Source organism: Struthio camelus, chromosome 1 (genome assembly GCF_040807025.1).
Source record: "Struthio camelus isolate bStrCam1 chromosome 1, bStrCam1.hap1, whole genome shotgun sequence".
Lineage (NCBI taxonomy): Eukaryota > Metazoa > Chordata > Aves > Struthioniformes > Struthionidae > Struthio > Struthio camelus.
Window position 1 is genome coordinate 69,694,815 of NC_090942.1, and position 10,893 is coordinate 69,705,707.

Below are 10,893 nucleotides of genomic sequence, written 5' to 3' on the forward strand. Positions count from 1 at the left end.
CTTAAATGGGAAGTCAACATAGTCTAGAAAATTACCAAGCCTAGTGACTCTTTCCTGTAAAATTGGTAGTGAGATATCTATCTATCTATATCTCGACTGAAAATCAAGGGGCACTTTTTTTCCTTCTCCCCTCCATAGCTCTCGATAGGCCTTGAGTTTATGGATATTTCTCTTTATTTGAATTTTGTTTAAAACTTTCTGATGTCTGTTATTGCTTTCTAACTGGAAGAAGTCTCATACTAGTTTTTGGAATACGTTGAAAGTCAAAGACGAGTAAATGTCTTTTACTGGAGTATGAGATAAACAGAAGTGTTAGTTAAACAGAATAGAACTCCAGATTTGAACTGAAATTTGAGATGAAGCAATTGTAACTAGGTTGATGAGTTCCTGCCTTTGGCTTGCTCTTTCTTATCCTAAAATGCCAGATATATTATAGTGGCGTTAAGGCAGGGGTGGTGGCATTAAAATCTAAAATAGGAAGTAATCTATCTGTAGAGGTGGATAGGCTACAGGCTGTAAAGAAGTGTGCCTTACAGAACACCACTACTTTCTTCCATACTTGGGGAAAACAAGTGCAAGCTGTGTAATACTTTGACATGTGAATTGTTCTGAGGTATCTGAGAATGTGAAATACATGTTAATATTTTTCCTGGTTATTTTGGGTTCCTTCCTCAGCACAGTACAAGGGAAGAAGACTTCTTTATTTGTTAGGACCTCAAATAATGGTGGTTTTGTATGTTAAACATTGCCTTTCTGTCAGTATTCCTACAGAATATATTTTTTTTTCTTCTTTCTCTCCAGAGTTCTGAGGATAATAACCACAATAATGAATCCCCTCAAGAAGATGAAGGGTTTATGGGTATGTCACCTCTTCTACAAGCCCACCATGCTATGGAGAGAATGGAAGAATTTGTGTGCAAGGTAAGAATATGTTAAAAAGAAACGAAAATCTACCCAAGTAGTTTCCTTGTTTAGGAAGCTCAAATGACCAACAGACTATCTACCAGCAGCCACTAACTGCAGTACTAACGTGGGGAAGAGCAGGTACACGCCATCCCTGAATGGGCATCTCTTGTAACCACTAACATTATAGGCTTTTGAGATCCCAGGCTGCCATAAATGAATAAACTATAAAGCATGGAACAACAGGGAGTACAAACTGAAGTAGAAACTCTAAAGCTGATCGTGCAACTGATGAGCCTCTGAGAAACACCTGTGACTGCAAGGCAGAATAAAAGCTTTCGGCCTCTGGTGTTTCTGGTTCAAGGCACTTTCATTTCCAAGGCCAATTTTTTCCAGGCTTCTTTGGACTTGCAGACGTTTTGCTTTCACAGCACCACTTGAATCAATTGTAGAATTAGCTTTGCCTGTTACTCAAATAGGAGGGAAAAAAGATTCTATAAAAAGTATAGCTAAGTAAATCCATTGTAGATTTTGTAAATATTGCTGACCTTAACTCAGTTTTTGCTACACTTTGAAGTCATGATGTCTACTGCTCTCTTCCCCTTTTTCCTTAGTGAAAGTTTTACTTTCATATGTTTGGTCCTGCTGGTTTCATGAACTGTTGTTTGATGTTTTTTACAGAGGGACCCTACTTACTAGGTGTTCCTTTTTTTTTTTTTCCTATGTGTTCTATTTTTTTTTCTATGCGTTCTTCCCCTTTTTGGATGCTTTGTAGAGTAGATTATGTAAAATGAATTCCTTTTGCTGTTCAAAATTCAGATTTTTGGTTCATGAAGTAAGCTGATTCTTTTATTGGATGTATTTTTTTTTTTTTTTTTTTTTTGGAGAATCCGGTCTTTACCTGGGATGGTTATTCTGATTACTTTTGTCCTGGGGAAGGATTGAACAGAACTGATTAAAAACACTATGGACTCTTAATATTGAAACTGAAATAAGAATGTAGTTTTTAAACTTAGTGTTGCAGGAGTCTTCAGGCTGTCTCCCGTATTACTAGCCAGACGGCAAATCCAAGGAACATTGCAGAAACGACCCCGGTACATAAAGCACTTCTCTGATCCCCCTCTACTTGGCAGTGCTGCTTCTGAAGCCAAACTGAAGATTACATGTCTCTGAAGCAGTGCTAAGAGCAGCTATGCACACTTTTTTCACTTGGAATCAGCTGCAAGAACAGATGTGTGCACACGTTCTCTCTCTCTGTCTCTGTTAAGAAGAAATCTGGCAGAACTGGGAGAGTCGTGGATCTGTTGCCTTAAGTGATCTGTCATTGCTTGTTCTGGGGATGTGGGAGACGTTTTTTTTCTAACCTGGATAAGGGGTTGGAGACTTCTCACTAGACTCTCTTGTCCATTCATGCTTTATAGCCTGAGTTAGTGCTGATGGGTAGACTAGCTGTAGGCCACTTTCTTCAGTTAAATGGAAAGGATGATCTGTGAAAACCTACATAACACAATGTACAACTAGATTAGATGTTTTCCCTTCGTTAAGCAGCAAAAAGCTCAATAGCTTACCCATTTAAATGAAATGTTGCAGTATTTCTTTCTGGTGCAGCTCAAGTTCATAATGATCCATTGAGTAGAATAGGGAAGAGTGACTTAAGCATTATATTTCAAGTGTAAAGCCTTTTACCCAGAGATGTCCCATAGACCCATTTCTCTGTTCACTGCACTCACATGTTAACTTAGCAGTTTTACTAATTTGGATTTTCTGACTCTTGCCATGCATTAATGGAACTCAGTTCCCTGCATTTAACCAAACCCTTCTAACCTCTAGGTGTGGGAGGGCCGATGGAGAGTCATTCCGCACGATGTTCTGCCTGACTGGCTAAAGGACAACGACTACTTGCTGCATGGACACAGACCGCCCATGCCTTCCTTTCGGGCTTGTTTCAAGAGTATCTTCAGAATACACACAGAGACTGGTAACATCTGGACACATCTTCTAGGTATTTTCAGTTTGCTTTAATGGTTATTGGTCTTATTGCTCTTTTTTCTTTGAGAGCAAGATAGGAAGGAGTAGTAGTAAGCATTATCCTCCCACTAGTAACCTGTTAAATTAACTTATTCTCCCTCAATTTTCTCCCATCAAGGCTGGATGGGACTTTAATTGTGACATTCAACTTCCTGACGATTAATAAAATACCAATAGATATTCTCTGTTCCAAAGTCCTGCAGGTGTTAACTGAAGTCACGTTTCTTGCCACAAGTACAGACCTATGTTGCAACTTGTATGAATGGTTTTGAACTTGCAAGGAACTTTGAAGGGAAGAGATTTCTTTGAGCTTTAAAAAAGACCTATGTCCTTCTCCTTTCATATTTAGCAACAGTTTGTTTTATTTTTCATAACTTGGGAATGTCCAGCCAGTTGTCAGGCATTCTTGCAAAACAAGTTAAAATAGAGTCCATGCGGGTCTGTATTGCTTCAGTCTGAGACAGAAACGTAATTGCCTAAATGAAGTAGGGCAGTACTTTATTCAGTATGAGTGTCACTGGTTGTCGTGCAGTTTCTGCATTTAGTAGTCCCATACACTAATTAATTTTTTTGAAAAAAAGCTTTCAGTTTGTATGAACTTGACGCCTTTCTGCCTTATTGTTATTCAGGATGTGTGTTCTTCCTGTGTCTGGGAATCTTCTACATGTTCCGGCCAAACATGTCCTTTGTAGCACCTGTGCAGGAGAAAGTAGTTGTTGGATTGTTCTTTCTGGGAGCCATACTTTGCCTCTCCTTCTCATGGCTCTTCCACACAGTTTATTGCCACTCGGAAGGTGTTTCTCGGCTCTTCTCCAAGTAAGTGCCTAAAGGACAGGGTAGGCCCCATAGGAAACAGTTGGGAAAACAGGGCTGGGAACTTGCCAGGAGCTCCAGTGTAGGAGTTGTTCATTACATGACTGCCTGTATTTTGGAACAGAATTGAGTGGAGAGTCAGTGCAGTTTCTTCTAGTCATTATTTGTTGCAGCATGACTGTTTCTGTGCTGTTGTTTTAGTCTTGAAACTATTTCTTTACCATTGTTTGGCAGGTATGTACCTATATATTACTGCTGTAAGTAATATACCTGGAGCTTAGTTACAGGACTTTGAATTTTTAATGTGACTGCCACTCATTTCTGTCATCTCAAATTATTTTAGGTAACTTTGAATCTTAAATTTTCTTACATAAGACAGCTTCACCATGTCTATCAAGATACCTTTTTTTTTTTTTTAGGTGTGGTGTATGTGTTTTTCTTTCTTTCTTTCTTTTTTCTTTTTTTTTTTTTTTAAAGTTTTACTAAGCATTCGGCTTTGGCTTAGATGCTAAATACCTTGCTTTTCCTCAGACTGCTCAACCTAGAATTGTGAAATCTGCAAGACCATCTCTAAAGTAACCCAGTAATTAAAGTCCTCTACTGAAGGTTTAACTTCATCTTCTATTGCAGGAACGTTTTGTCAGGGAGTGGTGAAAAGCAGTGACTATGGGAATTTCTTTTCTTCACTGGTGTCTAGAAAAACGGCTCGGTTGAAAAATTGTGATGTTATTCCCCAATGGTCACTTAAGCTGATGCCTTCCTAACGCGTACTTGCCAAACAGAAAAGTGTTTGTATTGGCTGTGCTCTCATAACATACTGTGTGCCTTTTTTTGTGTGCTCAGAACAGTCTTGTGCTGTGTTTGTTCTCATCCAAAGGTTAAATCTGAGGTTCCTTCAAAAGGTTTTGATCTAAAGGCTGCTATATAGTCTTGCTGATGACTGTCCAAAATAGCCTTACTAGTTGCCTATCAAGGTAATCCGCTACTATAGTGGGGCACTGGCAGGAATGATGCAGTCAGGCAATGAGTTGTGGTAGTGAGAATAACTTCATTTGCGCTAAGTAGGCCCTTGGTGTAAGTACTACGGAAGAGAGTGTTGGTATGAGAACTTCCTAAGTTTCATGTTTTAAATCAAATTGATTTTTTTGTTCTGCTCCAGGCTGGATTATTCTGGCATTGCACTTCTCATTATGGGCAGCTTTGTACCGTGGCTGTACTACTCCTTCTATTGCAACCCACAGCCTTGCTTCATCTACTTGATTGTGATTTGTGTCCTGGGCATTGCAGCCATAATTGTCTCACAGTGGGACATGTTTGCAACCCCTCAATACCGGGGTGTAAGGGCAGGTAAGACCTGAAGTTAATTGTTTTGCTTCTTGACTGTCTGTCCTCCTTCCTACTTATCACTTGAAGAAACAGTCTTGAGGAGCGTGCGAAATCTTACAGAATGCTAACATTCTTGGATTGGCAACTTAATTGGTGTTCTTTCAGCACTGATTATAGCCTTATGGATGCACAGATAAGGGCTAGCACAAGTCCTGAAATGGTCAGTGACACGTGTAATAGGAAAGATAGTACAGGATATTGCTGGCATTATCTAGGAATTTTGCTCTCTGGAAAACTTTCTCTGGAAAATTTCTAGCATTATCTAGCAACTCTGCTTTCCAGAAAAGTGACTGATTTGTTTGGTGTATATATGCATATATTCCTTCTACTGCTTGTTTTGTTTCTGTAATAATAGGCTCAGACATGAGCAAATCATCTGAATGATTGAATTAATCTGAATGATTTGATTAAATAAAATACATATTTGAGACACAGAGCCCAGCTTTTCTCCTCACATGGTCAAAGGATCCAAAATAGATTTTGCTAGAATCTAAATCAGTAAACTATATTCTCATATAGGGCAAATGAGCCTCAGATGCTACTGTTCTGTTTCCTAGGATTACTTGTACCCTATATGGTAAATAGTCTTGTTGTCACTCTTGTTGTCTTGCTCCTGAGAGATTATGGTTAAGTGTGACATAGTTCATGTAGTCTCAGTGCCCTCTACAGTCCAAGAAATGTAACTGGCTCTATGTGGTGTTAAAGCTGGCAGACACAGTTATTAAATGAAAGATTTCAGTATCTGCAGGAATATTAAATCAAGTAACTTCTGGTATATCAAGGAAGTCTCTGTATTCTTTAGCTTACTTTCCGTTAAAGCTATCCTGGGGACCTCCGGCTTCAAAAGTTGTCACCTTTCTGCTACTTTACAAGCACTGAGTGAGCCCTCCGTTGTTTTCATTTATTTATTTATTTGTCTCCCTTTACTGCCACTGTATTTGAACCTGACTCTCCCACTTTTTTTTTTTTTTTTTTAAACCTCCTAGGAGTATTTCTAGGTCTGGGTCTTAGTGGGGTTATTCCCACCCTGCACTTTGTCATCTCTGAGGGGCTCCTGAAGGCAGCCACAATGGGGCAAATAGGCTGGCTGGCACTCATGGCATGCCTGTACATCACTGGTGCTGCACTATATGCTGCCCGCATCCCGGAGAGATTCTTCCCTGGCAAGTGTGATATCTGGGTGAGTGTACAAAATGACTGGATGAGGAGACCAACCTGAAAGACAGCTCTCTTTGAGGCTAGAGGATGCTGTGTTGGTGTTTTCTTCTTGCAAGTATTGAATTGCTCCACTGGAATCTTTGGTCTTAAGGGGCCAAACAGCTGTGGGCTCTCTGAGCCCAGCTGATCTGGTGCCTCTCTCATTGAGTTACCACAAGCTGATCTGAGGTAACTACTGGTGTGCAAGCTTATCTCAGCACGTGTACTTGGTAGCTTTAACAGGTGGTAGCTTTTACTGATGGGTTAGCAGCTTTGCATGTCTGTGTGTTGAGGATCCTACAAGCACATGTGTTATCTTGGGAAGCAATAGCCCATGGCTGTTTCTGATGTTCAGTGTGTTCTCTAGGATCCTCACCATGTCTTGCTCCTCATCTTGTATGTCCAGTGAAAACACTGGATAGAGCTGATGAACTTTGGAGCGATCTCTGGTCCTGAAGACTGAAAACTGGGGTGGGTGAATGGGGATGAGGAAAAGGGTTGTGAAGACTGGGTAGGGGAAATGTGTGGGGAATGTGGAGGAAAGAAATGAGGTGGAATGAGACTAAAGAATAGAGGCAGGTGGGCATTTGGGAAAGATGTCGTGCCACTGTACTTCTATTAGTTTAAGGCACCTACAGAAGGATTAAAACAGGAGTGGTGCCTGGATGGAGTGGCTTTTGCACAGCACCAAGTTGCCAGGTGAAGAAATACCAGAGACACTATTGTTTAAATAGCCTAACAAAACCTTGTTATGATATTGAGCTAGGCTCCAAAAGCTCTGATGTGCCACCAACTCCTCTTTCTAAGCTTTCCGTGGAGCCTGCAAATGCACGTTTACAGAAATTATTCAAGACCATTGTCCGTATTGGTATGTCTTCCCTCAAACAAGAATATGCTTTGTCATGTAGCTCCCTCCTGGCTTTTGGTCTGCTATACTATAATCATTAGCATCCTGAGCATTCATTCAAAACATCTGGTTGTTTCAGGGTTTTAATATAATATAGCATTGTTTTTTTTGCTCTGTTCCCTTCTGACAGAGAAATAAAATAACAATGTTTTGAAAACCTACTTAATAAAACTCATGCCCATGACCAGAGCAGAGTTCATATCCATTCACTGTGTGACATAGTCCCTCTAATCATAAACTGCCAGAGAGCGTTGTGCCTGTTAGTTGTTGAGGGACTAATTTTAAAAGTGTGCTTTTTAAGCCTTTTGGCCAAAGCTCTAAAATTAACTTCATTTTTCACCAAAGATATGCTGCAGCACTTGTGTAGCATTTGTTGATTGATCAGGTGACTAAGCTTGACTGTGGAAAGCGTTGTGTGGAGAGTTTGCTGCTTCCTCTTCCTAATGATAGGAGAGGGATAGGCTTAATACAGAATTGAAATAACTTTGCAGCTTGTGACTTGAGGTACTGCTATGTGTTATGGTATACTTCAGCTGAATATATGGCTCTTTTTGGAGGCAGGGCATCACTAGAACCCAAAATACCCCAGTTGAACGGAAGTATTTTGTTTTTCACAGTTCCACTCCCATCAGCTGTTTCACGTCTTTGTAGTGGCTGGTGCTTTTGTGCATTTCCACGGAGTTTCAAACCTTCAGGAGTTCCGTTTCACGGTTGGAGGAGGCTGCACAGAAGAAGAGGGAATGCAGTAAAACCAGCCTTCAGCCCAAGATCGTAACCAAAACAATACCGCAAGCGCGGTTGAAGCATACTGGTTAGCAAAATGAATACCTAAGAAGAATCCAAGTTTCAGCTGATGGAGCCTGGACCTTCATGGGGATTCTGACTAACCAAGATAAATTCTATACCTCAAGCAATGGAATGAATCAATTTGAAGACCAGGAAATTCTGAAGCCCTAATTTATTCTTGGGATCTACAAATTGAGCTACAGAGGACCCTTTCCAAATCGGCTTCTGTTCAATGCCATATTTATTTGTAGATGTTGGGAGGGATAGCTTAGCAGTTTCCTTTTTTTTTTTTTTTTTTTTTTTTTTTTTAAATCAAGGTTAAATTTATATCCTCTTGGAGGGTTTGGGATTTGATTTTAGATGCTCTTTTGGGAGAAAAAGAAATTGTAAATAAGATTTCTAACTTTCTGTTTAAATAAAATTTATATAAATGTTTTAAACAATGGGTGGGGGGAGAAGGGGTTTTTGTAAAGAATGCAACATGCAAGTACCACACACTGTTTCAATTTTGCACAAAATAAATGACTGCAGGAGGACCAGGTAAAATTCCCAGGAGTGAGGTATGTTGTCCCTGCAGATATTTCCTGGTAACCAACATGCCCTGGGCAATGTGGGGTCCTCGCAGCACTTGCAGTATGCGTGCACAAGGGTTGTGAAGGCTGGATTAATCAAGTTGTTGTTTGGGTCAGCGTTAGCAAGTTTATTTACTCAAGGAACTCAAAAGGTAAACCTGAGCCCTGCCCAAGCGTGTGGGACCACTGCCTTCCAAGCTTGCTTGGCCTATGTGGTTTTGGATAATGGAGCCTACAGTAAGTTGTTTTGGTTCTTACCATATGAATTGGAGCATGATGGGATAACTGCGTGTGGAATGGCAAACAGACCGACTCCATCAGTGCCTGTCTACACCCAAAGGACCCAGCTGAGTACATGGTTGCTGTCTGTGGGCCTGCCCTGTTTTGTCTGAAAAAATGATGGTAATGCACTTGTCAAAAGATAGTTGAGCATGTGAGAGGAAACAGAGATGGGGTTAAGATTGACTGGAAAGAAGAAGCAGTGTGCTCCAAGACTTGGAGTTAGCAGTTACTGCAGACCTCAAGCACATTACCTTCTCATGTGTCAGGCTCCATATGCCAAGGGGTTTTGCAGGTTTTTCTTTTTAAGAGAAAAATCCACAGTCAGCCCAATGTGGTTCCTTTTCTTTCTCCTTTTTCTTTTTTGTTCTTAAGGTCTGCTTCCCATCTGTGCTTTAGCAATGGGATTGCTGATATTTCTTAAACTCTAAAGTAGAGTTCAGTTGGATTGTTGTGGAGCAGATACACCCCCTATGTAAGGGGACGTATATAGCTTTCTCTTGTTTAATTGATGTAGCTTGATCTTTGGAGCCCAGTCAGAAGCCAGACTGAAGGAGAATCTTCGGAGTCATTAGATGAAACTTGAACGTTTTGTTTGTTATGGCACAGCTATTGCTTGGAGTGTTTCGTTGGAAATTCAGAGCAATTACCTCTCTTGTAGATGAGTTAAACAGCTCATAAAATGCTTTAGTTCACAAAGCAGGAAGGTAAAGGTGTGTGGGTTTTTTTCTTTTTTTTTTCTTTCAGACTCCTGCAAGTTTAAATTTTCATCCTTCAAGGAAAAAAATGTGAATTGCAACGATCTTCCAGTACCCTGGATATCACTGAGTGTTTCAGGGAGTTCCTTTGCAAAATGAGTAAAATAGAAGCAGAATGCCTTCCTAAAATTTACTGGATATTAAGACTTCACCCTGAATAGAATCCTTTTAAAGCCTTTGAAAGCAAGGCCAGCTGCAGAAAGAGGTACTGCAGCAGTGGCTGTAAGCTAGAGGGATGTGTTCTCAGTCAGATCACTACACTGGATGCCAGTAGGCCGGAAGAAGGTTATCGTTGGTCTGTGTGGTACTAAAATGAAATAGAGAGCAGTATTAACTGGATGCGAGGGCTAATCAGCACTGGCATCTCTGACAAAAATATAAAGAGTTGCCTGGCAGGAAATATGCTGTTATCTGAGAAAAGTATGGTACGTATCGGAAGCAGACTTGTCTGTAAGGCGCTTTGGGATACCTCTGTATCAGTACCAGCAGAAGTGGCAGTCTCCATCCTGGATCATCCCACACTCGCTCCCTGAAGGGTGATTGTAACCTGGTCCTAACAGCACAGAACTATTACAAAAACACAGTACTCCACCTGCTATTCGTAACCCAATCAGTCTCTCTGTTTGTGTGTTCCAATAAAAAACAACCTAGCTGTGCACTTTTCTGTAGCTCTTGCTGAGAACTCTTCCCAGGTTGGCACCTGAATGCCTTACTCTCAGCGGTCAGAGGCTTGCTTGCTCTGTGTGCAGGTTATTGCCATAGAATAGTTAGGACCTACAGCTTCTTTCCTTCCCCATTAAATAGTGGCCTTGTTCAGTATATTTCTTTTTAAAAATTGCTTACTGTTGGAAGCAATGAAGCACATTCTGGGGTTTTGATGGTTGGGGACTCTGGTGATGGTTCCATATAAGATGGGATCTTATTACTTGCTGTATTCTTAACTTCTGCTAATAAAAGAACCAAATGGAATATTGTCTAGCTTGGATCTTTCCATGACCTTTGAAAGAGTCACTCTTGCTTTCCTCCTTCCCAATGCTTGCAGCCAACGCTTCATAGGTAAAAGGCTTCTGGTCTAGAAACCAAACTGATGCTCAAAGACTTGTTTAAGTAGGGTTGAACTAATGCTTGCTGTATGCCTCCTCCTAAAACAGAACCTGGTGGCTGGGAGATCGTGTGACTGAAATGTTAGTGCTGCTATGAGGCGTCTTACTGATATCCACAAGTCAAATGAGTACATGCCTAGTCTTGCCACTAAGATTTCGGC

General features: G+C 40.6%; 1 protein-coding gene across 2 annotated transcripts in view; it reads left to right on the top strand.

Moving 5' to 3' along the window:
• Positions 1 to 10,598, top strand: part of ADIPOR2 (adiponectin receptor 2) — a 44,688-nt gene extending 34,090 nt beyond the window's left edge. For both annotated transcript variants that reach the window (XM_068947418.1, XM_068947428.1), the window contains 6 exons: positions 802 to 921; positions 2,734 to 2,905; positions 3,561 to 3,747; positions 4,904 to 5,091; positions 6,117 to 6,310; positions 7,852 to 10,598. In XM_068947418.1, coding sequence (XP_068803519.1) covers positions 802 to 921; positions 2,734 to 2,905; positions 3,561 to 3,747; positions 4,904 to 5,091; positions 6,117 to 6,310; positions 7,852 to 7,983 — 993 coding nt within the window. In that variant the 3' untranslated portion in view covers positions 7,984 to 10,598. The remainder of the gene's footprint in view (positions 1 to 801; positions 922 to 2,733; positions 2,906 to 3,560; positions 3,748 to 4,903; positions 5,092 to 6,116; positions 6,311 to 7,851) is intronic.
• The last annotated feature ends 295 nt before the right edge of the window (positions 10,599 to 10,893 follow it).